The sequence below is a fragment of the Alnus glutinosa genome, chromosome 3 (assembly GCF_958979055.1).
Source record: "Alnus glutinosa chromosome 3, dhAlnGlut1.1, whole genome shotgun sequence".
NCBI classification, from domain to species: Eukaryota; Viridiplantae; Streptophyta; class Magnoliopsida; order Fagales; family Betulaceae; genus Alnus; species Alnus glutinosa.
This window is the reverse complement of record NC_084888.1, coordinates 5,046,761-5,074,456: the sequence shown is the minus strand read 5'-3', so window position 1 is coordinate 5,074,456 and position 27,696 is coordinate 5,046,761. Positions and strand designations below refer to the sequence as shown.

The 27,696-nt window shown below is 36.4% G+C and overlaps 4 protein-coding genes across 4 annotated transcripts; 3 read left to right on the top strand and 1 right to left on the bottom strand.

Annotated features, from left to right (window-relative positions):
- The first annotated feature begins 1,473 nt into the window (after positions 1-1,473).
- Positions 1,474-6,161, top strand: LOC133863852 (probable disease resistance protein At5g66900). Its single transcript, XM_062299972.1, has 5 exons — positions 1,474-2,434; positions 3,012-3,412; positions 3,801-4,159; positions 4,673-4,881; positions 4,993-6,161. The coding sequence occupies exons 1-5, from the start codon at positions 1,843-1,845 to the stop codon at positions 5,982-5,984; spliced, it is 2,553 nt and encodes an 850-aa protein (XP_062155956.1). The 5' UTR covers positions 1,474-1,842; the 3' UTR covers positions 5,985-6,161.
- Positions 6,162-8,443: 2,282 nt separating this feature from the next.
- On the top strand, positions 8,444-13,220 carry LOC133864461 (probable disease resistance protein At5g66900). Its single transcript, XM_062300803.1, has 5 exons — positions 8,444-9,390; positions 9,944-10,392; positions 11,005-11,366; positions 11,875-12,080; positions 12,189-13,220. Exons 1-5 carry the CDS (start codon positions 8,760-8,762, stop codon positions 13,028-13,030), a joined length of 2,490 nt encoding a protein of 829 aa, XP_062156787.1. The 5' UTR covers positions 8,444-8,759; the 3' UTR covers positions 13,031-13,220.
- Positions 13,221-15,383: 2,163 nt separating this feature from the next.
- LOC133864197 (probable disease resistance protein At5g66900) lies at positions 15,384-20,501 on the top strand. The gene is made up of 5 exons (XM_062300463.1): positions 15,384-16,290; positions 17,674-18,077; positions 18,449-18,807; positions 19,133-19,344; positions 19,499-20,501. Exons 1-5 carry the CDS (start codon positions 15,696-15,698, stop codon positions 20,335-20,337), a joined length of 2,409 nt encoding a protein of 802 aa, XP_062156447.1. The 5' UTR covers positions 15,384-15,695; the 3' UTR covers positions 20,338-20,501.
- A 1,505-nt stretch (positions 20,502-22,006) lies between these two features.
- LOC133863461 (serine/threonine-protein kinase SRK2I) lies at positions 22,007-27,528 on the bottom strand. The gene is made up of 9 exons (XM_062299391.1): positions 27,054-27,528; positions 25,729-25,803; positions 25,540-25,641; positions 25,397-25,450; positions 25,180-25,272; positions 24,791-24,883; positions 24,394-24,498; positions 24,203-24,301; positions 22,007-22,721 (listed from the first exon to the last, which is right to left on the bottom strand). Exons 1-9 carry the CDS (start codon positions 27,228-27,230, stop codon positions 22,431-22,433), a joined length of 1,089 nt encoding a protein of 362 aa, XP_062155375.1. The 5' UTR covers positions 27,231-27,528; the 3' UTR covers positions 22,007-22,430.
- Positions 27,529-27,696: the final 168 nt, after the last annotated feature.

The window sequence follows — 27,696 nt, the reverse complement described above, 5'->3', positions numbered from 1 at the left end:
AATGTCATATCATTAAGTGTTAAATCATCCATAAAAAAACAAAGACAAAAGACCCCAACTTCAACTTCAAAAACAAAAATCATCTTATTTGTCATTTTTAATCTTGTAGATTTGTAGCGTTAGAGGAAAACTATTAACTTTGATACTGAGATAGACCCTATCGTGTCAAATGAGACACACGTGACAAATATAAAATCAGTAACTTTGACAGTAAAATAATAGAGGGACCAATTTAAAACTTGAATAAAACTTAAAAATCTTATTCTTAAAATTGAAACACAATAACTAAATTCAAATCAAATGAAAACTTAGGGGTTAAATATGATTTTTTCCAAAATTAAAAGGTATTATTTTAAAAACCATTAACAAACAAGAACATCAAACATACCTGAATCCTTGTATGACGCTTGGTAGTTGTTAGCAAAAATAAAAAAGAATACAATTGTTTTTTTAGGAAATTCTTAGAAATCAGTTTCTAAAAGTAATATGTGTCATATTTTACGTTATTAAAAAAGAGAAATGCTTTATTTAATTTTCTTTTATATCTCTTGTCCATCTCCCTATAAGAAATGTTCAAATTTACTATTGAATCTAATATGCGGGATCACAGGTGAATTTCATAGATTTAACGGTAGATTTGCCAAAAAAAAAAAAAAGTACAAAAGAATAACACCAAACATATCTCATTAAAAAAAAAAACGTGTGACAAGCACATACTTTTAAAGAAATATATATATATTCTCACATGATTAAGGACATATTATATTTTAAATATAGATTTGTATAAAATTTTCTACAAACTAATTTTTAAGAAATTTTTTTAAAAAAAATGTTTGGTTTCTTTATTCTTATGTATATGCATCTCGGTAAACTCACGTATTTAATAATAGATTTAGAGAAGAGAGACACTGAGACATGAGACGAGGTGGTGTTTGGTAACTAACAGTCTAACACTCCATTCTCTTCATTTATTTTCATTTTTTAAAAAAATAATTAATATCAAAATATTTTAACTTTTTTTAATTTTTATATCATAACAATAATTTTTTCATACTATTTAAATAACAAAATTTACTATGGTACACTATAAAAAAATTTTATACTTTATATCATATAAATCACTTCGTACAATTACTAAAAATTATATATATATAATAATAAATGAATAAAAATAAAAAATATTCAACTTAACGAACTTTACTAAAGCCACCAGAGATTTCGGAGAATGATCAATGGTGTGTTTGTTTTGAAGATTATTTTGAATAATATTTTATTTTTTTAAAATAATTTTAAATTTTATTTTATAAAATTAAACTTCGTAATTCGCACAATAAATTTAAATAATATTCAAATTCACCCAAACGGACGAAAGCTTCCAAAGTTAACGGCGTTAAGACTTAAAGATGTGGTAGTGGTGAGGTATACACGGACGTCGGACAATAATTGTTGTTCCAAATAAACGCAGTTGCGTGCTTCTTCGTCGAAGACTCGAAGTCAATGCGCATGCGCTCAAACTCGGAAACTTCGGGGTTCATGTGATGACAGTTTCATTCATTCTCGATTCCATATAACGAAGTCGCATTTATTCTTCTTCATCTCAAATTCCGTAAGTTTGAGCCTTCTGTCCCATTTCCTCATCAGCACGTACAAGGAAACTGTGAAGAAATGGATGAATTTGAGACAAAAATCGGTTTCCACATTTTTTTTTTTTTAATTTGTGGGCATAGTTGAGGAGACGGATGCCTTTTTTTTCTTGGGTACCATATAAATTGGGTACAAAATCTTTGCTTTCTTTTCTTTTCCCCATATTGGAGCTTTTGGGTTTGTTAGCCAAGCAAAGTAATGGCAGCAGCATTGATTGGAGGGGCTGCTCTGGGAGCAGTATTCGGAGAGGCATTTTCACTGTTGTCTGGAGCAGTTCAGGATGCGGTAAAGGAAGCCCGTATGTTCAAATCCATTCTCAAACGCCTCCAATCCACGCTGGATTCTGTCAAGCCATTGGTTGAAGAGATAAGATGTTTAAACAGACAAGTGGATCGCCGGGGAGAGGAAGTAAAGAGGTTGATCGAAGAAATGAATAAGGGAAAGGAGCTCGTTTTGAAGTGCTCAAAAATCAGTTGGTGGAACTACCGCATGAAATCCCAGTACTTGAGCAAACTCTGCGAGTTGGAAGAGGACATTGGCAGGTTCTTTCAGGTTGAGACTTTGGCGGGTGTGAATGCTATCCGTCAGAATAGTTTGGTCGTGAGGTATGGCGGGGTGTCATGCGCGGTTCCCCGTCCTCCTGATTTTATTGTTGGATTCGATGTGCATATGAAGAAGTTGAAGATGCAGCTGCTGAAGGAGGAGGTGTCGGTGCTTGTATTGACTGCTCCTGGAGGATGCGGGAAGACCACATTGGTAAAAATGCTCTGTCAGGATGAGGAAATTAAAGGTAGTTCATCACAAATTCATTTCTTTTTTGTATAATCTTACTTCCTAATAGCCAAGTGCTTCAGGATATATTATTTCCACTCTCTAAACTACGATATGGATCCTTTTAAAGAGTAAACCCTTTGGTCAGGTGTTACCAAAAGCAAATTACATAGAATGTTATTTTTTCTGGCTTTGACTCAATTGAATGGGATTGCATTCATTGCTGAGGATTCAAATTTCTGCAAGCATAATTGAAAGATAGTTAGAAATAGATTTGTGTCTCATTAGGTAAAACATTGGTAGGCAATAGATAAGTCAGGTTCATTCTTTTGATTTGCTCTTTCAACAGTCATTTTAGTGTTTTTGAAACGTGTAGTACATTGGAATTACTGTCATAGAAGAGTAGTAAAAGAAAAGAAAGGAAAAAGCTATTTCATATCTACATAATTGGTGGCATTGTTTTAGAATTTGCTTATGATTGGGTTTTGGAGTTCCTTTCTTATGACTTCGTCGTTTTGTATAGCCTGTGTGCAAATGTAATCAAACGTGAAATGGGATTTTGGTGGCAGCTTTCTAACCACATTGTATTTGGATAGGCATATTTGAGAAGAATATTTTCTTCGTCCCTGTCTCAGAAACTCCAAACTGGAAGGTCATTGTAGATAGACTATTTCATCATATGGGTTTTCAGGGGCCTGAGTTTCAAACTAATGAAGATGCAGTCTACCAGCTGGAGCAACTGCTGAAAAATCGAATTGAAGGATCTATATTGTTGATTCTGGATGATGTCTGGTCTGGATCAGAATCCCTTCTTGAGAAGTTTAAGTTTCATATGCCAAATTTCAAGATTCTTATGACTTCAAGAGCGGCATTTCCAAGATTTCGCTTTACATATAAATTACAACCATTAAATGATAAAGATGCAATGACTCTTTTTCATCACTCAGCAGGCCTGCAGGATCGAAGCTCTTTGATTCCAGATGAAGTTATCAAAAAGGTACTTTGCCAGCCTATGATATATATTTATGAAATAAGTTTAATGTTATCTGTCATCGTACTTTTTTGGAAATGAATGTATATGAGAGAAAAAAAATAAATACATGATGTCATTGCTTGTTTTAATAAGTACATATTACCATGGCTACCTGCCAAAATCATGTTTGCATACTTATGCATGAATTTATACTTGCTTCAGTTGCTTGTTTTGTTTCTTATATACCATTTGTCCCCAAAACATAAGAGAATAAAGAAAAAGTAGACGTACCAAACCATATTGTTATATTTACAAACTATTGACGTGATTTAGATCACTACAACCTTGGCCAATGTTTACCCCTGCAACCTCTAAACAATAACTGATTTTATTTGGTGTCCTTCATTTGCAGATACTGAAGTTATGTGGGGGGTTCCCTCTGGCCGTTGAAGTGATTGGAAAATCACTATGTGGGAAGTCAGCAGAGGTCTGGTACAGTAGGGTGAAGAAATTGTCTAGTGATCGTTCTATCCTTAATTCTGACAGCGATTTGCGTAAATGTCTCCAAAAGAGCCTAGATTTCTTGGATGATGAGGTCATCAAGAACTGTTTCCTGGACCTAGGTTTGTTTCCAGAAGACCAAAGGATCCCTGTTGCTACCCTCATTGATATGTGGGCAGAATTATACAACCTAGATGAAGATGGCATCGATGCCAATGCTAACCTACATGAAATCACTAGCCTGAATCTGGCTAGTCTTGTGGTCGCAAGGTATACTGGCTCTCTCTTTTTTATTTCTTTTTTTTTTTTTTTTGTATCACGTGATTTTCTTGTAGACTGTTCTCTTCATGCATTCACTGGTAGTTGCTAGTTGTAATATGTTGTGACTGCTGTATAGACAGCCCAAAATATCCTCATGTCTTAAAGCTTGATGAACTTTAAATTGTAGTTGACAATATATTATAGCTTATTTGACCTGTTGATTCTCAAAGTACTATTTTTCATACTAGCCAATGGATATCCACGTGGAAAGCCAACTACTAGAAAGAAGGAAAGTTATACCAGCTAGAACTAATGGAGCATTTCCTCTATGATCTTTGCCTTTATGCGGCTTGTCTCATAGATGCTTGAGTTTAATTATCTTAAACATATTCATTGTGTTGATTTCTTTTACCTATGTTATAAAAGTCTTCATTTTGATGCATAGTCATGGAAATAAATTTCATGTGGAAGACTAAAGAATTTGAATCTCTTGAAAGAATCTAATTTTTGCTTATTTTCCAGGAAAGATGCGAGTGATGTTGGTAACTACTACAGTGAAGACTTCGTCTTGCAACATGATCTTCTTAGAGAGCTAGCTATCCATCAGAGCAGCCAGGAGCCAATAAAACAAAGGAAAAGACTGATCATGGACATAAGTGGAAACAATCTTCCCAACTGGACAGAACAGCAGCGGCAACCTCTCGGCGCACGCCTCTTGTCTATCTCAACTGGTCAGTTCATCTTTCTCACTTTCAAGCAGTCCCACACACGTCCTTACACATGCTGTGACTTATAAAATAGTGTTTGGCACCCTTTCACGCCATGTATGATATTGTTTGCAGATGAAACGTTCTCATCAAGTTGGTTCAATATTGAACCACCCGAAGTTGAGGTTTTAGTTCTCAATTTTCAAACGAAGAATTACATGCTACCCGAGTTCGTGGAGAAAATGGATAAACTGAAGGTTCTGGCTGTCACAAATTATGGCTACTTTCCTGCTGAATTAGGTAATTTTCAGCTACTTGGATCTCTTTCCGATATAAAGAAAATCAGATTAGAGAAGGTTTCAATTCCTTCCCTTTTCAAGTCCCCAGTGCAACTGAAGAGTTTGGAGATGATTTCCCTGTTTATGTCTAATATTAGTCAGGCTTTTAGAAATTATATTATCCAGGTTTCAAATGCATTGCCAATTCTAAAGAGATTAGAGAACGTTTCAATTCCTTCCCTTTTCAACTCCCCAGTGCAATTGAAGAGTTTGGAGAAGATATCCCTGTTTATGTGTACTATTGATCAGGCTTTTAGGAATTGTACTATCCCGGTTTCAGATGCATTGCCAAATCTAAAGGAGATAAACATTGACTATTGCAATGATCTTGCTGAATTGCCTGCTGGGCTGTGTGATATCGTCTCCCTTAAGAAACTTAGCATCACCAATTGTCATAAGCTGTCTGCATTGCCTGAAGAGATAGGAAAGCTGGAAAATTTGGAAGTGCTAAGGCTTAAATCCTGTACTGATTTGCCGGAGTTGCCAGAGTCAATCAGAAGCCTTCATAAGTTAAGCATTCTTGACATATCTGACTGCCCAAGCATTAGGAAGTTGCCAAAATACATTGGTGAGTTGCATAATTTGAAGAAGCTCCACATGGAAGGGTGCTTGAGATTGCGTAATCATTTGCCAACATCTACTTTGGATCTTGAGCAGTTGGAGCTTGTGACATGTGATGAAGAGAGGGCCAAGTTATGGGAGCCTATTAAGGACTACCTGACTAATCTAAAGGTAGAGGTGGCTGAAAAAGATGTCAACTTGAATTGGCTTCCCGTAAATGATTTCTGAGAACTGTTTTTGTTTGGAAAATGTGCAAGGTGGGATAAAGTATCTGTAGAATGTTGTAATCTGTAGAAACTGGAGTATAAAGGAAGAGGTTTTGGCATGAACGATATAATTGTTGATGAGATTCAAAGAGTTTCTGCAGAATAGAATGGAAAATTCTGCAGAAGGTTGTTGGAGATATTTGTTGTTCTGGTTTGTAATCTGGTTGTTTGGGGAAGTGTGGGGATAGTGGTCTAATTGGTCTTGCTACTTTATTCATAAAAAAAAATAAATAAATAAATAAATAAATAAATAAAAAGAAAAAGAAAACAAGAAAGAAAGAAAGAAAAAAAGAAAAGAAAAGAAAAGGTAGGATAAGTAGGGGTGGGCAAAAACCCATGGATCCGCCCCACCCCAAAAATCTCGGTTTTTAGTTGTTTTTTTGCGAGTATGGGTCCAAAAATGGTAGACCCGTATGGGGTTGGGCGAGTTGCGGGTTGAGGTTTTTTAAAACCCCGGGGACCCGCCCCGCCCCTCATGAAGAAAAGCATAAAACAAAAAACCCCTTACCTGCATAAGTTCTTAACCCTAGCGCCGCCCCTCTTCATTTTTTCATTCTTTTCTTCCTAGTTCCTACCCTTTAGCCTTAGCGCCGCAGCCTGCACCCAGTCCCCATCCTCCGTCCCCGTCCTCCATCCTTGTCCTCCGTCCCCATCCTCCGTCCTCCGTCCTTCTTCCTCCGTCCTCCTTCATCCTCTTCTCTTCATTTTGGTAATGACAGGTACTGGTTGCCGGTCGAGATCGAAGGATCTCTCATTCGCTTGGCTGTCTATAGGATTCTGGAACGTCGAGAGCAGATCTCTCTTCATCTTCCTCTTCTTTGCCCAAACCCGCCCTGCCCCGCTAAACCCGCACCCTTGCCCTGTGTCTCCCCCGCCCCGCACGAACCCGTTCTAGTGCAGATTCCCCTTCTTTTGTGCAGACTGCAGGTGAGAAATTCTCAACCAGTAGGGGTGCGGGGCGAGGGCAAAAAGGGCGGAAATCCTCACCGCCCCGCCCCGTGTCCACCCCTAAGGATAAGTATAGCTCTCTTCCACTCTTTCTTTATTTTTTGTTCTGAAAAGAGAATGAAACTTAAGTGGATTAGTACACCCAAAAAAATAAAAAGGCTAAATTTGAGGGATTGCAGTATATATATATATCATGATGTACCTTGAAAAGGGATAAGTCAATAAATATGTCATAATTTCAATCAAAACGTGCCCTATAACACATGAAGTGCAAATGATTTTGATTTTCTCATGCTTTTAACAAAGAAAAGTAAGGTTTTGGCTCTGGAAAATTCAATAATTTGATGCCACTCACAGATATGCAGTTTGCAAGTTCCTCAGGCATTGAAATGCCTAGTAATTTCAGTCCTACGTCATTTCCAAGATTTCTAAATTTCATTATAATTTCTTGGCTCCTTCAAAAAATGAAAGAACAAAAGAAGGAAGCATAAGGACTCAAACTGCTGTCACCGACTCACCAATGTTTCACCCCTCTTGCTGATTTTATTAGTGGCTCCAAATTTTTACAACGTTAGTGTGAATTTGAATGAAATCCATTAATTTTGTTATAAATGAATAGGAATGTGGGATTTTTGACATGGATCATGGATCATGGATCATGGATGGGTGGGTTGCAATTTATAGGGAGCCAAAAAAAGAAAAGATATCTTTTTTAATAAGAGTCAAATAGCAAGAAATATTTTGAACACCAATTTAATTTAAAAGTTCGCTATTTGAAAAAAATAAAATAAAATAAAATTAACGTAGTATTTTACATTAAACAACACAAGCTAAGTTAGAATCTTACAAAATGTGGATATGTATGATAATGATTTTAAAAAATGTTTTTTAGTTTTAGTTTAAAAAGGAAATTTAATATGATATAAAATTGAGAATTATTATTTTTTTTTTTTCAAAAAACAAATAAGAAGGTACTTTAAAAACCGTTAACAAATACAACATCAATATGTGATTTTCTCTTCTTTGAGTAATGATATAAACACAATATTTTTACACAACAATTACACAACCTCTCTCACATGAAGTGAGACTCATCATCACATTGGTCTCACCTTATATAAGAAGAATTGTGTAATTATTATGTAAATATAACGGAGTGTTACAAAAACATCATTTACACACCCACCGTCTCACGTAAGGTGAGACCCACACTATATGGACTTCATCCCATGTGAGAGGGTGAATGTATAAGGAGTTTTTTTTATCTTTTCTCAAAAACATTTTCCCTCTTCTTTATAAAAAATGTTTAACTGTACACTCTCATTTCATTTTTATTACATTTTATTACACCCTTGATTATAAGAATGAGATGCAGAGTGGAAAACCAAATATTTCTCTTTGGTTATAGCATGGCTTCATCGTAATTCGTACATACCCCCGTCCTCGTATGACTGTTGGTCACTAGCCTTCAAGCGTCCAGATTAAACGGCGTTAAGATTGGCTCGAAGTTCAATGCGCTCAAAACCGGGAAACTACGGGGTTCATGAGATGACAATTACACGATGGATTCTCGATTCCATACTAGGAAGGGGCACGTATTCTTCTTCTTTATCTCAAGTTGCTTAAAGTTTGGGTCTTCTGTCCCGTTTCCTCATCAGCACAAGGAAACTGTGAAGAAATGGAAGAATTTCGGTTTCCCACTTCTTCTTAAACCGAAGATTTTCCTGGGTACAAAAAATCTTTGGTTTTCGCGTAGTGGAGCTTGTGGGTTAGTTGGCGAAGCGAAGTTATGGCATCGGGATCGCTTGTTGGAGGGGCTGCTCTAGGAGCAGTATTTGAAAAGGTATTTTCGATTTTGTATGAAACGGTTAAGGATGTGATGACCACAACCTGCATGTTCGAATCCTTTCTCGAACGCCTCAAATCCACGCTAGATGTATTGGAGCCACTGGTCAAAGAGATACGACGGTCAAACAGAGAATTTGATCGCCCAGAAGAGGCCATAAAGGGCTTGATCGAAAAGATGGAGAAGGGTGAGGAGCTCGTTAGGAAGTTCTCGAAGCTCCCCTGGTGGAAATACCTCATGAGGTTCCGTTATGCGAAAAAACTCTGCAAGTTGGAGGAGGCCCTTTTCGGGTTCTTTGAGCTTGAACTACCGGCTTGGAATATGAGGAATGGGTTGGAGACCTTGAAGGGTGTGAAGGATATTCGTGCGCGAATGAATTTGGTCGGGCTGAATGGTGGGTTGTTGTGCTCAATTCCTGGACCCCCTGATTTTTCTGTTGGGTTGGATTTTCCTTTGAAGGAGTTGAAGATGCAGCTGCTGAAAGAGGAGGTGTCGATGCTTGTCTTGACTGCTCCCGGAGGATGCGGGAAGACCACATTGGCGAAAATGCTTTGTCACGATAAGGAAAGTAAAGGTAGTTAATCTCAATTCCTTTTTTGTATGATTTTACTTCCGAATTGGTAAACTGCTTTAGGAAATATTATTTGCATATTCTTTAAAATGGTGTTTGGCTTTGACTGAAAATATGGGGTTGCATTCACACATGAGGATTCAAACTTCTGCAAGAGTACGTATTTGAAGTATTGCTAGAAACAAATCTGCCTCAGTAGGTAAAAACATTGATAGGCTATTGCTGCTTTAGGTTCATTCTTTTGTTTTACTCTTTCAACAGTCATTGTTGTGTTTTTGCAACTTGTCATACTGTGGAATTATTGCCTTTGAAGGCAATTCTCATATCTTCTTGATTGCTAGTGCTCACTACTCATTGTCTCTCTATAAATAGAGACCTATTTAATTTTGTTTGATATACTTCAATATAGTAAAGATGTAACCCATATGTGCTTCCTCTCTCTCTCTTCTCTCTCTCTCTCTCCCTTCTCTCTTTAATATTCTCTTCTCCAATATATTTAACCAAATGTAATTGTGGTGGCAGCTTTCTAACTAAACTAAACGTTTTGTTTGGATAGACATATTTAAGGACAATATTTTCTTCGTCCCCGTTTCAAAAACCCCCAACCTGAAGGTCATTGTACAAAAGCTATTTCGTCATAAGGTTGATCAGGTGCCAGAGTTTTTCAGCGATGAAGACGCAATCAACCAGCTGGAGCAACTGCTGAATCGAATTGGACAAATTCATAGTCCCGTTTTACCCACTCCAGCTCCCCAAAATTATCCTATATTGTTGATCCTGGATGATGTCTGGTCTGGATCAGAATTCCTTCTTGAGAAGTTTGCTTTTCATATACCGAACTACAAGATTCTAGTTACATCAAGAACTTCATTTCCAAGATGCTTCACATACAAGTTAAAACCATTAAATGATAAAGATGCAATGGCTCTTTTTTGTCACTCAGCAACCCCACAAGATGGGAGCTCTTCCATTCCGAGTGGACTCAGTGGAGATACTGTCAAAATGGTACTTTCTCAATCAGCAATATGCATGTATGATATTTGTATTTAATATATTGTTTGAAATTTTGCTTCTGAGTTTTGAGTGCACATGTTAATGAGTGAAGAAATATATAATACGCTTTCTTGTCTTTGATGAGTACATAATACCATCTACCTATCAAAATCATGTTCTCAAACTAAGAGCCTGTTTGAAGTTGCATTAAGGAGCTTAAAAGTGTTTTTAGTACATAAAAAGTTGTGCAAAGCAAAAATTGGTCCTTTCGGTAAAAAAAACTCAAAATATGCTTCTTCGACTTTTTTAGTGTAAAAAAAGGCTAAAATGCACCTTTGAAAAAATCTTGAAAATAAAGCTTTTTCTAAAAAGCTCTTTATGGATATAAAATATATATTTCCCAAAACAATCACAAACAAGCTCTAAGCTTGCACTTATGCTTCTTGCAATTTTTTGTTTGATACACCAAGTGTCTCCAAAACATAAGTATAAAAGGAAATAGTAGAGATACAAACCATTTTTTCATATTTCCAAACAATTAATGTGGTTTAGATAAACCTTTGGCCAATATTACCCCTGCAACCTCCAGAATAACTGATTTTATTTGGTGGCCTTGAATTGCAGATAGTGAAAGGTTGTGGGGGGTTCCCACTGGCCCTTAAAGTGATTGGCGGATCACTCAGTGGGTATTCTGAAGCGGTCTGGCGCAGTAGAGTGATGAAATGGTCTAATGGTCATTCAATTCTTGATTCTCATAGTGATCTGCTTCACTGTCTCCAAAGAAGCCTGGATTTCAATGGTGATGAGATCATCCTCAAGGAGTGTTTCATGGACCTAGGTTTGTTTCCTGAGGACCAAAGGATCCCCGTTGCTGCCCTCATTGATATGTGGTCAGAATTACATGAACTAGATGAAGATGGCATCCATACCATTGCCATCCTACATGAAATTGCCATCCGGAATCTGGCCAATCTTGTGGTCACAAGGTACATTGGCTTTATATGTGTATCATGTGATTTTCCTGTAGGCTGATTTCTTCATGTATTCACTGCTAGTTTCTAGATTTAATGTGCTACGACTGTCAACAGGGCCAAAATACTGTAATATATCTTACAGCTGGATGAGCTTTAAATTTCAGTTGTTAATATATTATAGCTCATCTCATCTGACATGTAGATAGCCAAAGTACTCTTTGTCATATTAACTTATGGATCTCCATGTGGAAGGCCTATTACGAGGAAGAAACAGAAAGAAGGAAAAGTTGTACCAACAGGAACTAATGGAGAATTTCCACTACGTTCTTTACTTTATGTGCAGTTTGTCTCATAGAAGCTTGACTTCGATTTCCTTAAACGCAAAATTCGTAGTGTCGACTTCTCTCACCAATTTTATTAGTCTTCATTTCATTGGAAAGTCATGGAACTTATATTTTCTTGTGTGAAGAGTGAAGAACTAGAATCTCTTCTAAGCATCTATTTTTGCTCATATTACCAGGAAAGATGCTAGTGAGGTTGGCAGCTGTGAAGACTTCGTCTTGCAACATGATCTTCTTAGAGAGCTAGCTATCCATCAGAGCAGCCAGGAGCCAATAGAACAAAGGAAAAGACTGATTATGGACATAAATGGAAACAATCTTCCCAAATGGTGGACGGAACAGAGGCAACAACCTATCAACGCCCAGCTCTTGTCTATCTCAACTGGTTGGTTCATCTTTCTCACTCTCATGCACCCTCACACACATACTTACACAAGTTGTGACCTAAAGAATATTTGGTACCCTATCACATCATAAAAGATATTGTTTACAGATGGCATGTTCTCATCAAGTTGGTGCAACATTCAACCGCCTAAAGTTCAGGTTTTAGTTCTGAATTTTCAAACAAAGAATTACATGTTACCCGAGTTTGTGGAGAAAATGGATAAACTAAAGGTTCTGGTTGTTACAAATTATGGTTTCTTTCCTGCTGAATTAGGTAATTTTAAGCTACTTGAGACTGTTTCCCATCTAAAGAAAATCAGATTAGAGAAGATTTCAATTCCTTCCCTTTGCAAGGCCCCACTACGATTAAGGAGTTTGAAAAAGATATCCCTATTTATGTGTAATATTGGTCAGGCTTTTAGAAATTGTACTATCCAGGTTTCAAACATATTGCCAAAACTAGTAGAGATAAACATTGATTATTGCAAGGATCTAGTGGAATTGCCTGCTGGCTTATGTGATATTGTTTGCCTCAAGAAACTCAGCATCACCAATTGTCATAACCTGTCTGTACTGCCCCAAGGGCTTGGAAAGTTGAGGAATTTAGAAGTGCTAAGGCTTAGGTCCTGTACTGATCTGTGGGAATTGCCAGAATCAATCGGAAGCCTCCATGAATTAAACATTCTCGACATATCTGACTGTATAAGCATTACCAAGTTGCCAAAAAACATTGGTGCATTGCGTAATTTGAAAGAGCTCCACATGGAAGGGTGCTTGAGATTGCGTAGTCAGTTGCCACCATCAACCTTGGATCTTGAGCAATTGAAGCTTGTGATATGTGACCAAGAGAGGATCAAGCTTTGGGAGCCTATCAAGGAGTTACACTCCACTCTAGAGATAAAGGTGGCTGAAAAAGATATCAACTTAAATTGGCTTCCCAATCATTTCTGAGAACTTCTAGCATACCTAAACATAACGTTATCTCCCTCCCCTCTTTGTTTTCTTTTCTTTTTTTCTTCTGGAAAGAGTAAAGTAGATTATTACATTAAAAAAAGGGGATTACTTTATAGATATGATGATCAGTTGTACCCTGTAAAATGATAAGAATAAAAGGATAGAGGCAGTGCCCTTCTGTTGTTTACTTTGAATGAACATAATTCAATAATTTATTAACTGCAATGGGGATAAATCAATAATTTCCGTAGAACAATAATAATGAACACGGTACTACAATTTACGCATTAGAGATCATTTCAACTTACATTTTAACTCTACACAGCTATAGTGTTACTTGAATTTATATTCCTTTGACATCTCTATCCCGCTAGTTGGCGTTATTTTTTTTTTTTTTATCTGTAAAAAATATTAATAGGTGGAATAATGAGTCCACGACACAATGAGTAAATATCTAATCAAAAGCGGTGTGTAAAGTAAGCTCTGAAATCTGTTATGAAAATCCCTTTTCATTTCTTGAAGAAAATATTTTTTTTCCGTTACGATAGTATTTGTATTCTTTTTCTTTTCATAAAAACTTCATTATATGAAAATAATTCTTTTTTTGTCTGTCCCATGGTAACTTTAAACACAAAAACATAATTTCTGCCACGTTAAAATATAAGCAATTTGAACCTGTTAGAACAGTCTAATTTGAACCTGCAGAAGACAAAAGAAATAAGCAATATTGGAGCATGGCCAAGTTTGGGGTGATATAACCGAGGAGAGAGAACTTTGACTCTTAACACATTTATTTTTATTCTATTTTATTATTTTTGAAATACATGTCTAGGTTGTTTTGTTATATTTGAATTCTACTAAAGAGTTATTCAATTTTTTCAATTTTGTTTTGAATTTTCTAAACCATCCAAATATAATTTTAAAAAACAAAAATTTTCGGTATTCGCAATTTTAAATATAATACAAAAAAATTGCACAGCCAAATGTGCCCCAAGTTAGCAAAGCATTCAAAGAGAAGAAATGCTAAAAATACTAAATTTTTTTATTAAGAGATAGATACTAAAATAATATAGAGCTTATTCATTAGTATCTATAACATTTTTTTTTTATTAATTATAAATAACCAATTAATTGATTTATTAATTGGTACCAATAACATTTCTTTTTATTAATTATTTTGATCATCTCCAATAAATAAGTTTCACATCATCTTCGTATTCATCTCTAATAGCATTCACAATGGATGATCCAAATTTCAATCTATTCTAGATAACCAAATGATCCAAAACCCACTTTTTGTTAGTTTAACTAACCACTTTTAAAATTACCCTTCAACCGATTATTTAAATTTCTATCTATTTTATTAAAATAATCATTTTTTTTTTAAATTTTGTTAAAATCTCATATCCACTCATCTCCGCAAACCCGAAATCATCTCTCACAGACATTTCATCAAACAACGACCTGCACTTTCAAGTTTTCAACCACTTTCAACCCGGTCGACCTTCACCAGCTCAAGTTTCAAAACCCGAAAACATCAAACACAGATAAAATGCAGAATTATCACATAGGCACCATAATTCCCCGCACCATAATCAACCCACCTGAAGATCAAAATCAAAATCAACCCACTAGAAAATCAAAATCAACCCATGGTGAATTCGTCATCAACCCAATATCAAAGAAAGATGACGAACCAGAAATGAAAATCAATTAAATGGGTAACTAATTAAAACTGGGTTCTCTCCGCAACAATGCCAAGCTATTGATCCTGAACCAAATGCCAAAGCACATACTTCTGATTACAAATCCTCAAGCTTCCAACCAGGACCACAATAAAAAATCAACAGCCAAATGGGTTTCTAAATGAGAACCCAAAACTCTCACACCGACCAAAACAAAGAACAAACCCAGAAAAGAAATCCCAGAGAAAACAGAAAGGCTACAATTATAGAATTTGAAAAGGGAGAGGCATGTGAGAGTAATTAATATACCAGGGAAATTGATTTCTTGGGTGACGTCGACTTTAGAGTGAAGATTTAGATACAGCATAGACGATCGACTTCCTTGGTTGGAGGCAAGCAAACTCCATGAGCGAGTGAGAGAGAGAGGCGGGAGAGTAGATAAATGTTGGAGGGAAATAGGCGTTGCATTGGGAAGAAATCGAGGGAGAGAAATAACGAATAAACAAATCGATAGATCTGTGAACAGTACAATGCCCCATGTGGCGTTGCACTGTTCACAAATCTTCAACAAATCTAAAGCAGCGTTGGGATAGAGAAGCTGATGGAGGAGTTTCTGTGGTTTTTTTTTTTTAATGTATTGTAGATTTACAGTGGGTTATGAAAAACCCACTGTGAATTCTCTTTAGTAAAAGATCTATTACCTTGGCATTTCGCTTTAAAGAGGTTTGTTGATAATCGTTGTTCTAAACAATACTTTACTTCGGCTCCAAATCAATAGACTAAGACGATCGACGAAGTCAATGCGTTTAAACTAGGAAGCTTCGAGGTTAGCGGCATGAAATTTACATGCATTCTCTATTATTCCTTTTTATCTGGGACTTAGTTTTGTGTGGATTTTCTGCTCTGAGACTGTTGAGTTTTGGGTTTGATTTCTGGGTTTCAAAGATACTGGAGAGAAAAATTAGCGCGGCAAAGTTATGGAAGGAGCTCTTGCAGGGGCAGGATTGGGAAAAGGAGTTTCGGACTTGTTTGACATCGTTAAGGATGTCACAAGGAACAGCCTTATGTTCGAAGACGTACTTGAACACCTAAAATATACATTAGCTAGATTAAAGCCAGTGGTGGAAGAGATAGAAGCGTCAAACAGAGAATTGGGTCGCCCAGAGGAAACAAAGGCCCTGATCGAAAAAATGAAGAAGGGCGAAGATTGCGTTAGGAAGTACTCGGAGCCCGGGTGGTGGAAATTCCACATGAGATCCCGTTACGCGAGCGAACTTTGCAAGTTGGAAGAGACCCTTATCAGGTTCTTTCAGCTTGATGTGCAAGCATGGAATTTGAGGAATGGGTTGGAGACCTTGAAGGGGGTGAATGATATTCGTGCGCGAATGAATGGTGTGGGGTCGTGCGCTGTTCCTGAAGCCCCGGATTTTACCGTTGGGTTAGATGGGCCTTTGAGGGGGTTGAAGATGGAGCTGCTGAAGAAGGAGGTGTCGATCCTTGTCTTGACTGCTCCCGGAGGATGCGGGAAAACAACATTGGTGAAAATGCTTTGTCGGGATGAGGAAATTACAGGTAATTAATTTCTTTCTTTACGAAATATTATTTGCGTATTCTTTAAATCTTTTATAGGAGCATCTAAGCCGAATTGGATCAGGCTTACAGCATGTATGCTGTTGTGGTATAGACAAAAATGCCCTCAGCACAACTCAGCTCACCCTTGGTGTTCTCCACCAAAAACCGCCAGATCCTAGATCCTGGCCAACCCAGTTCAGCCAGATCCTGGCCGATTGGCCGAGATCCGACAGTTCCCGACCAGATTAGCTGGATCTCGGCCAACCGGTTGGGATCCGGAAGTTACCAGCCAAAAACAGTCGGATCTCGGCCAACCGGTTGGGATCTGGCCATTCCCCAGCCAGAACGGCCAGATCCCGGCCAATCCATTTTGGCCAGATGGGTCGAATCAGACCGGTTGGTCTGGATCCGACAGTTCCCCTACCAAAAACAGTTGAATCTCGGCCAACTGGCCGGGAGTGCCAAGGAAGGGTATTATTGGAAGGACACCATGTGAGAGGAAAAACATTAATTTTCTTTGAATGCTTTCCACTTACCTCACTTTCTGATGGTCCACTCCCTATATGCCATGTCACCACAACATACATACTGTTATTTTTATAACAGCATGTAAGCCTGATCCAGTGGATTAACCCATAATAGTCAAATTTAGGGCGTGTTTGGTAACACTTGTTTTTTAATTATATTTAATTATTTTTTAAAAATATGTTTGGGTTGTTTTTTTGAATTAAAATTCTACTCAGAGTTTTATTTAACTTTTTCTAATTTTGTTTCGAAATAATATTGAAATTTTTTCAAGAATAAATAATATTTTATTCAACTTTTTCAAAAAAAATCAAATTTATTCAAATTTTATCTCACAAATTCAAACTTCGTAATTCACACAGTAAATTCGAATAATATTCGGATTCAACATCCAAACAGACCATTAACCATCCAAACATATTTCAAAAAACAAATTTTCTCGGTATTCAAAATTTTAAATATAATAAAGAATAATAAAATATAATACAAAAAAAATTGCACACTCAAACGAACCCTAATTATTATGAACTATTCCGTCTAAAGTAGCTTTCTCATAGCATTTACATTGAACTCTTCAAAAATAAATAAATGTAACTCTAAAAATCTATTTAAGCTTGCTAGTAGTTGATTTAGCTAGCTACTTTTCAAAATCACTAAACTTCAAACTCTCTGAATGTTAAAAAATCTTAAACTTTTACTCTTGGACTCTTTACGTTTAGAGAGCATTACTGACAAAAGTTAAATTTAATATTGAGTAAAAAATTTGTTAAACGGTGTAATTTGTGAGTTTTGTCAAAATTTTAGAGAAAAACTATAAGAGTTTATTGTAAATGATCTCACTATGTTCTGTTTGGATAGGCAAATACGAGGGCAATATTTTTTTTATCCCGGTCTCAAAATCTCCCAACCTGAAGGTTATTGTACAAAAACTATTCCATCACAAGAATAAGCAGGTGCCTCACGAGTTTCCAAGTGATGAAGATGCAATCAACCAGCTGAAGCAACTGCTGAATGGAATGAAGCAAAAGCCTATTTTGTTGATTTTGGATGATGTCTGGTCTGGATCAGAATCTCTTCTTGAGAAGTTTGCATTTGATATGCCGAATTACAAGATTCTAGCGACTTCAAGAACTGAATTTCGAAGATTTCCAACATATAAATTAAAACTATTAAAGGGTGAAGCTGCAATGAAACTTTTTCGTCACTCAGCAATCCTGAATGATGGGAGCTCTTACATTCCCAGTGAAGATATTGTCAAAGAGGTACTTGGTCAATCTCTGATATATATGTATGAATACATAATACCATTTCTTGTCTTGATAACTGATAAGCGAAGTACATAATTCCATATCTACCTGCCAAAATCATGCTTTTGCATACTTATGCATGCATTTAGGCGTTATTTTAAATATATATATATATATATATATATATATATATATATATATATATATGAAGTTCAATTCACTATTGTCCTCAAAACTTTAATTGAATGAAGAAAAAGTAGACACACAAACCATGTTTTCATATATACAAACGATAAATGCGGTTTATATAACAAGAACCTCGACAAATATTACCGCTGCAACCTCTAAACAATTAACTGATTTTAGTTGGTGGCCTTGAATTCCAGATAGTGAAAGGCTGTGGGGGGTTTCCACTGGCCCTTAAAGTGATTGGCACATCACTCTGTGGGCAGCATGAAGCGGTCTGGCGAAGTAGAGTTATGAAATGGCCTAACGGTCATCCTTTTTTTGCTACTAGTAGTGATCTGCTAGATTGTCTCCAAAGAAGCCTAGATTTCAAAGATAATGAGATCATCAAGAAATGTTTCCTGGACCTAGGTTCGTTTCCTGAAGACCAAAGGATCCCTGTTGCTGCCTTGGTTGATATGTGGTCAGAATTATACGAACTAGATGAAGATGGCATCCTGGCCGTCGCCAACCTTTGTGAAATCACCAACCGGAATCTGGCTAGTCTTCTTGTCACAATGTATGCTGGCTTGATTTTATTGTAGGCTGATTTCTTCATTTTCTCTATACCAGCTTATGGATCTCCATGTGGAAAGCCAATTGCGGAAAGAACTAGAAAGAAGGAAAGTTATACAACTAGAACTAGTGGAGGATTACAACTATGATCTTTACCATTTTGCAGACCTTCTCATAGATGCTGGAATTTATCTTAACCACATAGTGTCGACTTCTCTTACCAATTTTTTTAGTCTTCATTTCATTGGATAGTAATGGAATTTATAATTTCATGAGTGGACTGAAGAGCTTGAATCTCTTCTAACCGTCTATCTTTGCTCATTTACCAGGAAAGATGCAAGTGAGGTTGGCATATACTGCAGTGAAGACTTCGTCTTACAACATGATCTTCTTAGAGAGCTAGCTATACATCAGAGCAGCCAGGAGCCAATAGAACAAAGGAAAAGACTGATTGTGGACATAAGTGAAAACAAGCTTCCCAAGTGGTGGAAGGAACCAAGGAAGCAACCTATCAGCGCCCAGCTCTTGTCTATCTCAACTGGTTGGTTCATCTTTCTCACTCGTAAACACCCACCCACATATACACACAACTAGTAACCTACAGAGTATTTGGTATTACCCTGCTTATTCTTTTCTTTTCGTGAGCACATTTGGTACCTTATCAGTTATCACACTGTACATGATATTGTTTGCAGATGATAAGTTCTCATCAAGTTGGGGTAATATTCAAGGATCAGAAGTTGAGGTTTTAGTTCTGAATTTTCAAACAAAGAATTACGCCTTACCCAAGTTTGTGGAGAAAATGGATGAATTAAAGGTCTTGATAGTCACAAATTATGGTTTCTTTCATGCTGAATTAGGTAATTTTCAGCTACTTGAATCTCTTTCTTGTCTAAAGAAAATCAGATTAGAGAAGGTTTCAATTCCTTCCCTTTTCAAGTCCCCAGTGCAATTGAGGAGTTTGGAGAAGATATCCCTGTTTATGTGTAATATTAGTCAGGCTTTTAGGAATTGTACTATCCAGGTTTCAGATGCATTTCCAAATCTAAAGGAGATAAACATTGACTATTGCAATGATCTTACTGAATTGCCTGTTGGGTTGTGTGATATTATTTGCCTCAAGAAACTTAGCATCACCAACTGTCTGAAGCTGTCTGCACTGCCCGAAGAGATCGAAAAGCTGGTAAATTTGGAAGTGCTAAAGCTTAGGAGTACCAGTTTGGAACAGTTGCCAGAGTCAATCACAAGCCTCAGTAAGTTAAGCATTCTTGACATATCTGACTGCCCAGAGATTAACAAGTTGCCAATAGACATTGGGAACTTGTGTAATTTGGAAAAGCTCAACATGAAAGGGTGCTTGAGATTGCATAAGCAGTTACCACCATCAACTTCGAATCTTGAGAAATTGAAGCTTGTGATATGTGACAAAGAGAGGGCCAAGTTATGGGAGCCTATCAAGGAGTTCTGTACCAGTCTCAAGATAAAGTTGGCTGAAAAAGATATCAACTTGCATTGGCTTCCCAATCGTTCTTGAGAATTGTTTCTTCTTGAATAATGTTGTAGTATACTTACATATAATGTTACCTTCTTTGGGAGAGTCTATGGTAAACTTTCAATGAACATCATGTCATTTCCAAGCAAGCCAGAGTTTTAATTAATTCAGATTTATTTGTGGCTTACATGTTTGCTTTTGGAAGTATAACATGGTAAGCCTCATCCAACCCTTTTTTTTTTTGTTTACCCATTTCAATGGCGTTCTATATTCTTTTCTTTTATTTGTTTTTCCTCCAATGTAATGATGACATTGTGAGGCTACCTAAAATGCCTTTCTATAGAGAAAATATACTTTTATGCATCCAGAAATATTTCTCGAAACTCATATTGTGATACCACAATTGAGTTGATAAGAAAAACTAAAGCAATGTAGGTTCATCTTTCTCACCATAAAAAGACCCAACAAACGCTTTGTATTATCTTTAAAATTCCACTTGGAAAAATAATTATCAAAATACCATTTTTAAGACATAATTTCACTTGAACTATTAAAAATTATATATATATATAGTTCCTTTTAGAAGTCTGCAAAAGTGAGTTGATGATGACCATTCTCCATGTTAGGGTTTTTAGTGAGTGTTGTTAAATTCAATGTCAAAACATGGTATCTCGGTTGAATGTTTAGTTTTGAGTAAAGGGTTAAGTTAGTGTAAAAGTTGGTCCATGACAAAGAAGTCAAGTTAATGAATGAAGTCTAGCCAAGACCAGCCGGACTAAAATTGTTATATCTTCTAACATCATACGAAGGCAAGTTTGATGGCATTGGAAAGTAGTTACAAATGGCTACAATTTTGTATTTAACGAAAATTTTTCAATTTCAATGTTTTTTTAGTCAAAACAGGCTTTCAACAGAAGTCTAAAAATCTAGTACTTAAAGTTTGATAGTCGATTATAATTCGATCGATCGAATCAATGCAAAAAAGCTCCATACAAAAACCTCGATCAAACTTGTGACAAATACGGGACGGCTTAGCCACCCCATTTTTACATCCTATTTTTTAAAAATTTTAGTTTTAGTTTTTTTTTTTTTAAAAAAAAAAAAAAAACAAAATTAGTTTTCAAATTTTTTTTTTTCTGTTTTTCCAAATTTATAAGAATATTTGTCTTATTAAAAAAAAAAAAAAAAAGGGTATTTTTGTCTTTTTACCGAAGGTACATTGCAATTTTTAGTAGTTTGAAAAAAACATTGATGCAATCTTTAGCTTGGATGAGACATCGATGCTATCTTTTTAGTTTAAAGGAGACATTGCAAATAAAGTAATAGTTTGAAGAAGATATAAGTGCTTTTTCTTTTTTTTTGAACAAAAGATATAAGTGCTTTTATCTACAAAAACTGTTAAGATAGTCAATAAGTATTTTTCAAATCCATGAGGGCTATACTTTGTGGCTTGGATGGGTTCATTATTTTGGATGAGTTTAATTTCAAATTTTGCAGATAAAATAGTGCTTCTGAAAAATAATTTGTCAAAAGAAGTGCCACAAACTTTCAAATTTCCCCTCTTAATTCCACAATTTACAAGATAGGGAATTTAATACATTAACTCACAACTTGGTACGGAAAATTATTTCCCCAGATTTCATTTATCACAATTGCATGGGTGAGAGCGAGAATCAGAAAGACACGCAGAAGAGGATCATTGCAAGCCTGATGAGAAATGAAAAAACTGCATTCAAATTGTACAGCAACTGTTATACAAAGTGTACATCCATATATTTGGCCAAAACACAACCATGGAGAAAAAGTACAATGCAAAAATGACAAATAAACTTAAGTTCAACAGGGACAGACGGTTTACAACCTCTCCAGTGGAATTTTAATTCACAACCACCCTCCTTTATAAGGCTGTAAAAATCAAATTCCTCCACACAGAAGGGTGAAAAGCTTCTGGTTATGAACACAACTCCAAGGAGCACTACTGACACTAACATGATGCACTTCTCTAAGGTCTCATCTATTCTAATCTACCAGACACACTGCAACACTCCCTTAGTTAGATCTTCACATAGCCATAGGCCCAAAGAACCATACTAACTTGCACAAATGGTGTTTTCTAAATTCCAGATAGTTCGAGATCACAGTGCATAGACTATCTCCCCACTGCTGTCGATATCAAGCTCGGAGTCAGATTCCAAGTCGTCCATGTCATCATCCATATCCATGTTGTCGAACGAATACTGGTCGAGGTTATGAGTCCCAGCTGCTGGTACAGTGGCCTCGGCAATTATCTGCATGATCAGATCCATGCTCTGCATCGGTTGGTCTGGCTCTTCAAATTGATTGCCCATCGTCTTTTCGTCCATTAAGTCTGCTGGGAGATTCTTCAAAAACCATTCATGGTTCTTGATTTCAGGAATGCTGATCCTCTGTTGCATTTAAGTTTCCATATGCATCAGCCTTAACGATTAAGCTAGCACAAGTGCAAGTTATCCTTCATTGCACTAAAATATTCGCCCAACACCAACAAAATAAATTCATAAAGTAAACAAATAAATATATCGACACTCCATTACCATTCAACTTTCTACAGCATGGTCCAAGAATGGTGGATTTTTTTAATTTCAACAAGTAAAATTGTTTACAGAATTTGATGGAACTAATAACGCATTCTCAAAAACTTAAGCTAATTGGAAGTTAGAAATTTAACCATTTAATCAATTACTTAAACAATTCCTCTCACATATGCCCTCGATAAATGGGGTCCAATACAAGTTATGTTTAGGGAAATCAAATAATAATCCCATGTACTTCTAATGGTGCGTTTGGGTGTTGGATTTTGGAAATAAGAATTCAATTCTTATTTGGTGCCCGAATTTCGAGGTTCGACCTTTTAGAAAAAATTTGAATAAAATATAATTTGTTTAGAAAAAGTTGAATAAAATATGATTTGTTTTTGAAAAAACCAAAATCAGAATCATATTCATTTTTTAGAATTTTGTTACCGAACACACCATAATCATTTTAACTTTAAGACCCCAATTTTCCATTTGATAGATTTGAGACCTCCGTCAATCTTTTCGTCAAATAAATGATAAAAATGACTGCGAAAAACAATTATGCCCCTCATATATCTAAATGGCATAATTGTATTTTCACCGTCATTTCTGTTATTTGACCTAAAGACTAACGGAAGTCTCAAATTTAGAATGGGCCCAAACTCGGGTCTTAAATTTATCAAATTGTAAACCAAGGTCTTAAAGTCAAAATTGCCAAAAGCATATGGGGGTCTGACCTGATTTCCCTAATTTTTATAAATAGGAGAAATAGAAAATATTCAAATAGAAGACCACCTTTTTTGATACTATGTTAAACCACTTATCCAACACACTTAAACAGAGAGAAATGAAAGATTTAACCATTTAATCACAACACCAGTAAAATTCAGTGTCCCAAAAGCAAAAGCTGATGGAAAATGGTAAATTAACTCATTTATAGTTATATTCTATGAGATACTACCTGCTATGAGAAGTGATCAGCTAAACATTAAAGATGATTGAGAAGTTTTGGGGTTTGGGCTATTATTTAATAAGAAGAAGAAAAAAAAAAAGGCACACACAAAAAAACGTACAGGGGGACCATACAGACACACAAATGAAGGCGTGCACACATACACAGAGCAGAAAACTACTCAATAAAAACGGAGTCAGTATTTATAGCTGACATCCAGGTAGCCAGGGTCAAACAAAGCACATCAATTTTGAAATTCTGACCACCATAGACACCCAGGTCGCAGTGTATGGAAAAATATATAAGAACATTTATCAAGCAGTAGTATAGAACAAGAACTATCTATATATTTGAAAGAAAAAAAAAATGACCAAGATTTTGGAAACAAGAAACCACTAACCGTTGCAGGATCGAAAACAAAAATTCGTGAGATCAGGTCACGACACTCCGCAGATATTTGAACACAGTCTGGAATGGAATACTGGACACTCAGAATTCTCTGTGTGGAACCAATAAAAACATGTTACGCATAAAGCAATTTATCTCAAGTCATATAAAGACACGAAGTAATAAGAAGGCCCCATGATATACTTGTATAGTCTTGCGGAAATCCTTTGGTTCATCAGGATCCTCAAAAGGATATGCTCCCACCAGCATCACATACAAGGTGACCCCACATGACCACACATCTGCAATCTGATATTTTATGCAACACAACATCAAAACAGCAACTCATTAAACATCAGATTGTAAGATCATTAGAAATTAAAAGAAAGTAACTACAAGTTCTGCAATTTAAGTAGAATCCAAAGAACTTGCACCAGGAGAAAGAAAAACAGCGGGAAAAATAGATATTCAAGGGGGATTAAATATACAAAATATATATCTCCAGTTTAAGCCCCAGTTCCAGACTTCGGGTAAAATAAGCATACGATTAGCTGATGCATTCAAGGAAGACAACAATTGATTGAATTAGACAAGTTTTTACCTTGCCATCATATTCTTGCCTTAGCAGTACTTCTGGAGCAATGTAAGCCGGAGTTCCCACAGTTGACTTTGGTTGTGAATGAAGCACTGAAGACTGATAAAGCACCCATAATATTAGAAAAACTTTTTGAAGTCAAAATCATCTGAAACTAATATTAATGTTTTGTCATGAGAAGCAAGAGCCTCTCCAAAAATAGGTAGTGGAGAAATGTGTATTCAGAGCACCTAAACTAAGCGATATAAAGCAGTCCAACCCCTCCCCCCCACACTCCTCTCTTCTCTCACTCAATCTCTCTCTCTCGACTTAACCCTTACAATCCTAAATCTAGTGAAGTGAAAAATCAGAGAACTGACATCAAAGAGAACAAAAAAGAGAAAGACAAATTGTACCTTGGAGTACCCAAAATCACATATCTTCAACCGAGGAGCTGGGCTTCCATCCAACAAAGTGTTCTCCAGCTTCAGGTCACGGTGACATACTTGCTTCACCAAGAAACAAAATACTAAGGAGCTGAAGAAACTATCACATTTCCATGCAAAGGAAAGAACAAATTATCAAAATTAAATAAATAAAGATATCAAAAATAAAAGGAAAAAGTTCCAATACCATTGCATGACAGTAGCTGACTCCAGATATAAGTTGTTGAAAGAAGAAACGTGCCTGCAGCGCAAAGTAGAGGGAAGAAACGATAAAAATAGTTCATTTACGCCAAAAAGAAAAATGGAATTCAAGAATGTTGTATTAAGCACCTCATCCTCACTAAAGCGTCCTGCACTGCATATTCGTTCAAAAAGCTCTCCTCCAGACGCATATTCCATTACAATCGCCAGATGTGTGGGGGTTAAAATGACCTACAAATTTGGATGTACAAAAGCAATCAAGCCGTCATACCGTTTGATACCTGATTTAAGCTTTAAAAATTGTAGAAATAAGCTAACCTCTTTAAACCTAACGATGTTGGGGTGCCTCAGAGACCTATGATTAATGATTTCTCTTTGAACATTTTCATCTATCTGCAACAAACAATACAGCAATCCACAAAATTTTATCATTTCACTATCAAAATCTTATCTCATGAATATCAAATAAACATATTAAAGAAAATGGTCACCGTAAACTTAAACCTTCCTCCACCTATTCTCTCTATCCCTTCACCCCTCCCCCTCCCCAACTTCTAAACTATTTTTGGGAGTTTGTTGAGAGAGAAGAACAAAGGAGAGGAGACATAATTTTTCTCGTTTTATAAGTAATCAAAATTTATTAAGAGCGGAAGGGCGCAACCCAAGTATACAATAAGTATATAAGAGAAACACCTGACCAGAAAAAGATAAAAGATCAAAAAATCAAGAAAATTAGAAATATGTAAACATTTATAGGCAGTTGTCCATTGGTAAAGAGTTTTGAAGAAGAAAGCCTTTAGCTCCTCCTCTCACAATCTTCAAAAGTGTAGTTTCTAGCATTACTCTATCTAGATACACCACGTTAAGTAGGGCAGAAGCACTTGCTTTTCAATGTTTTAATAAATAATGAGAGAAAAAGGTGAGCTAGTATCCCTCCCCTAGTTTGCTTGCAAGGTGGAAATGAGAGGAAAAAACAAGATATTATATAGTTGACATTAGAGTTAGATGACTTTATTGTTTTATGTTGATTAGACAATGTTACAAATATAATAAATTGTTACAGGTAAAAGAGGAAGTACGCCAAATAAAAAAATGGAGATTTGAATTCCCAACCTATCTATACAGAAGCCAGCCCAACCCCATTCATCCAATCCAGTAACCCATCAGGTGGCTCGTTGAGTGTTGCAAAATTTGGTCATATTTCATCATCAAATGAAATTTAAGCAAGTGCCAGATCCTTCGTGGCTAGACAAAAACGTTAACACATTCCAGTTAACAAAAAATTCTCTGTTTGGTAGCCGAACATATTCTCTGACTCCATACAATATAGCTTAAAAAAAAAATATATATATATTGTTGAAAAAATAGACTTGAGTAAGTGTATACCAATCATTCTTCTTGTTCTGGCTTCTCAGCAGCCAAACTATAAATAACCAACTGATTTAATCAATTTATTTGTAGGAAATATCAATTCCCAAAAATAAACCACCAGAAACTAATAAAAAAGGAAATCCAGAACAACCATAAATACGAACACACACTATTAAACCCCCCATAAATACCAAACGCCGAAACAGTAATTGAAGAAAAGAAAATACACCTATTATGGCAACTAAATAATTTTGTGAATTTACGAAACTGACCTTATCCCCCCGCTCGATGTACTTGACGGCGACGAGCTCCTTGGTGTGCTTGTCCCTCATCAGCCTAGCGACCCCGAAATTCCCTGACCCGATATCTCGAACGAAATCGTACCTGTCACTATCGTGCATGATCGGCATGTCCATACCCGGCCCGAAGTTTAACCCGGCCCGATCCATTTCGACTCTCCGGCTCTGACCTATCCAGGCTCGATCACATTAGAGAGCTGAAAAATGACGACAGTTCGTTAAATCGTAACTTGTACAGACCACTTAGGTCGGTTCGTAAAAGAATCGGTCAGAACTCAGCCAACTCGGAATGAGTCGGTGGCGTAGACGGGGTTAAAGATTTCGTCAAGTGCGTTTCGGTGCGGTTTGAGAAAAGGTGGGTGTCAGAGATTTTGTGATCGGCGACGAAACAGTGCGGGGTTGGAGACTTTAGAGATGGGGAAATGATGTTGGCAACTTGGCAAGGAGATAAAGTGCGCGGTGCAAGGTGAAAGAGGACAAGGAGCGGCGTCGTTTTCATGTCGGGTTCGTTTTGAGACGGCGCCGTTTCGACCTGGTTGTCTCGTCTCTCCATCTTTGTCATTTAACTGGCCCTGAGGATTTCCTTAATGACTGTGATATCCCCAATCTGGCCGCC